Source organism: Herpailurus yagouaroundi, unplaced genomic scaffold (genome assembly GCF_014898765.1).
Source record: "Herpailurus yagouaroundi ecotype Mexico unplaced genomic scaffold, PumYag 63917, whole genome shotgun sequence".
In the NCBI taxonomy this organism is placed as follows: Eukaryota; Metazoa; Chordata; class Mammalia; order Carnivora; family Felidae; genus Herpailurus; species Herpailurus yagouaroundi.
This window is the reverse complement of record NW_024417345.1, coordinates 1-3,564: the sequence shown is the minus strand read 5'-3', so window position 1 is coordinate 3,564 and position 3,564 is coordinate 1. Positions and strand designations below refer to the sequence as shown.

At 41.7% G+C, this 3,564-nt stretch overlaps 1 protein-coding gene across 1 annotated transcript; it reads right to left on the bottom strand.

Annotated features, from left to right (window-relative positions):
* Window positions 1-5: 5 nt before the first annotated feature.
* Window positions 6-647, bottom strand: LOC121024355 (olfactory receptor 56A4-like; the record flags this gene model as incomplete). The annotated part of the gene is made up of 1 exon (XM_040466592.1): window positions 6-647. A coding segment is annotated over exon 1 (630 nt), but the record flags the coding sequence as incomplete, so codon positions are not given.
* Window positions 648-3,564: the final 2,917 nt, after the last annotated feature.

The window sequence follows — 3,564 nt, the reverse complement described above, 5'->3', positions numbered from 1 at the left end:
GAGCCCAGGAGGGTCCAGCCTGCCACAAACTGGTAGAGCCGGTTGAAAGTGATATCATCACAGGAGAGTTTGGACACAGACAGGTTAGTGCAGATGCAGTTCTTGATGATGTTCCCTGCACAATATCTGAGTCGGGAAGAAAGGACTGGAACAGGAAGGAAAAAGAGGCCATTCCGGGCCACAACAAATATGGTAGCTTTAACCACAAAATGGTCGGTGATTATGGATGGGTATCGTAGTGGGTGGCAAATGGCCACATAGCGGTCATAGGCCATGACCATGAATGTGCAGGACTCCATGGCAAGGAAGCAATTCATGATGAACATCTGGAGGAAGCAGGCAGAAAAGCTGATGGACCTGAGGTCAAACCAGAAGATGGCCAGGACCTTGGGGATGACAGTCAGGCAGAGCACGATGTCCAGCAGGGAGAGGAGGCTGAGCAGGTAGTACATGGGCTCGTGCAGAGAGGCCTCCAGCTGGATGGTGAGCAGGAGGGTGGCGTTGGCCCCCATGGCCAGGAGGAAAAGGAGGCTGAGGGGCAGAGACAACCAATGCTGCCAACTCTGGTAGTTAGGGAAGCAGATGAGGAGGAATTCGGAGACTGGAGCAGTGGAGTAGTTGCTGGGTGAGGCCATGTAAAGTATTCTGTACAAGTTAAAAATCCAGAGTCCCTTAAAATGTAGGACAAAATACATTAACATAGAAAATATGTGTTCTATATGCAGTAAAATTCAGGTTTCCATGGGTCTCTTAACCTATCTCAATGAAGTTTTTGAATAATCAATATCATCACCATCATCATCATCACCATATCAATATTTGCTGACATTAACTGAACAGTTACCATGTGCTACACATTATGCCGAATGTTTATATTCATTAGCACATTTAGTCCTTTAAATAAACACTTAAGAGTAATAATATTGTTATCCTAATTTTCCAGATAATTAAAAGGAACAAAGAGGGGCAAACTTTTTTGATAAAAATTATACATCCAGTAAGTACTGAAGCCAAGTCTGTGACAAAAGAGTCTGACTCTAAAGTCTCTGCTTGCAGCCACTATACATTGTTTAGCTTCAATAAGCACAATTACTTACTAAGCCCCACTTTCCTTCAGAGTTTAGGACTAGCTTATGGAGAGCTCTGTTCAGCAGAATACATGGAGGTCCTAGAAAATCACAGCCCCCTAATCCATATACTTGGACAGGGCCTGACTTCAGGGTTTCCAATTTTTATTCTTTAGGAAACATTGGAATGGAGGTAGGGCATCCCTTGACTCCACCCAAGAAGAATAATATCTTCTAGTACCAAACAGGATTTCACTTTTTTTTTTAAGTTTATTTATTTATTTCGAGACAGAGAGAGAATGCACAGGAGTGGGGGAAGAGCAGAGACAGAGGGAGAGAGAATCCCAAGTAGGCCTCACATCTAGCATGGAGCCCAATGCAGGGCTCGAACCCACAAATCATAAGATAATGACCTGAGCCGAAAGCAAGAGTCCCACATTCAACCAACTGAGCCACCCAGGTGCCCCAGGATTTCACTTTTAAAAGCACAGTGTTTATCACTCTTACTAGGTTATTTCCTGTGTTTCTCTTTGTGCTTTGTGCTCTCAAGAGTGCTTTCTTTTGTTTGGATTCCTTAGAAAAGTCTTACAGTTTCAGGGGGACATTAAGAGTCTGACTTGGGTTCAGGTCATGATCTCACCATTTGTGAGTTCAAGCCCTGTGTTGGGCTCTGTGCTTGGAGCCTGGAGCCTGGAGCCTGCTTTGGATTCTGTGTCTCCCTCTCTCTCTGCCCCTAGCCCTCTCAAGCTCTATATCTCTCTGTCTCTCAAAAGTAAATAAATGTTTTAAAAATTTTTTAAAAAGAAACGCCTATGTATTTCATATTTTGGTGTACTGAGGATACACCAGTAGGTTCACCAAAGGTAGATTATGAGCTAGATAAATAAGTATGGCTCAAGTATATAAACTTATGCAGGATCTATTTATCTGGTAAGCAGCATTGTCTGTGATTCCTTATAGCCAAAATCCAATTATCCTATCCATATGGAATCTATGATCTGTATGCTCATATACTTTGATTTTTTGTTTCTTTTGTTGGGTACCATCTTATTTACCTCACTACTAAACAAAGAACAGAGTGGCCAAGTACTAAGAAGACTGACAGTAAGGGCTGTCATAGCCAAAGAAGCAGAAGAGTCAGCTAGTTAAGACAGACTAAAAGAAAGAGCTCAGGCAGCAAATAATCAATATAATCAAGTGGGATTATGGACCCTGCTCATCTGTCCTATATGACAAATATCTTCAGAAAGAATAAATTGTGTGAGAGAAGGTATGAGACTAGCTGCCAAAGAATATAAAATCCAAGGAATTTCACTCCAAAAATCCCAGACTTCCCAAATGTAGATTATATAATACACACACACACACACACACACACACACACACTTTCTACTGATTATAGGGCTTTAAAACAAGCCAAGGATTCAGGAGCTAAAACTATAGAAGGAACAATTATGTATCAGTTCTGTCCTTCATTTTCATATGGGATTAGGAAAATGACTCTCAATGTGAATCAGAAATTTAAGAAGGATTGGGGCACCTGGGTGGCTCAGTCAGTTAAGCATCTGACTTCAGCTCAGGTCATGATCTCACAGTTTGTGGGTTCAAGCTCCATGTCAAGCTCTGTGCTGACAGCTCAGACCCTGCTTCTGATTCTGCATCTCCCTCTCTCTCTGCCCCTCCCCCATCGAAAATAAATAAACATTAAAAAATTAAAACAAAAGAAATTTAAAAAGGAAAGAAAACATAGTTATATTTTTAGAAAATGCTTGTCCTTTCCATGAACCTCAAGTTCTATATCCTCAGAGTGACCCACTCTACTTGAATAAGCAAGAAAATACTCAGTGCCTTCCCTGTACCTGGTCTTAATATTACGCATACAAATGTATGGCATGGATTAACCAAACACTGGTATCCTAATTAATAGAGGAAAATTGACTTAACAACCCTTTTAAGACATTATAGTTGTGACTCTAATAAAGTTGATCTTACAAACAGTGGGAAAGAGACAAAAGCACAGATGAATGGAGCAATGTGATATGGTTCAAAGTTGGCCTCCGACAAGTGAATTCCAAGTCTGGCTCTTATACTCATTGTATGATTCTGTGAGTTATTTAAACTCTATGATAGGGGCGCCTGGGTGGCTCAGTCGGTTAAGCAAGTGACTTCGGCTCAGGACATGATCTCATGGTTCAGACTTAGAGCTCACATCAGGCTCTGTGCTGATAGTTCAGAGATGAGAGCCAGCTTCAGATTCTGTGTTTCCCCCTCTCCCTCTCTGCCCCTCCCCCATTCATGCTTGCTCTCTCTCTCTCTCTCTCTCTCTCTCTCAAGAATAACCATTACAAAAATTTAAACTCTATGACATATACATCCCTCATTTATGAAATAGATAAATGACATTTAACTTCAGATGTTGTGGAGAGAAAAAGGGGCTATGATCTCCTGAGGTCCTGTTAGGCCCAGAGACACAAGGAGTTGAGAGCATCAGAGAAGG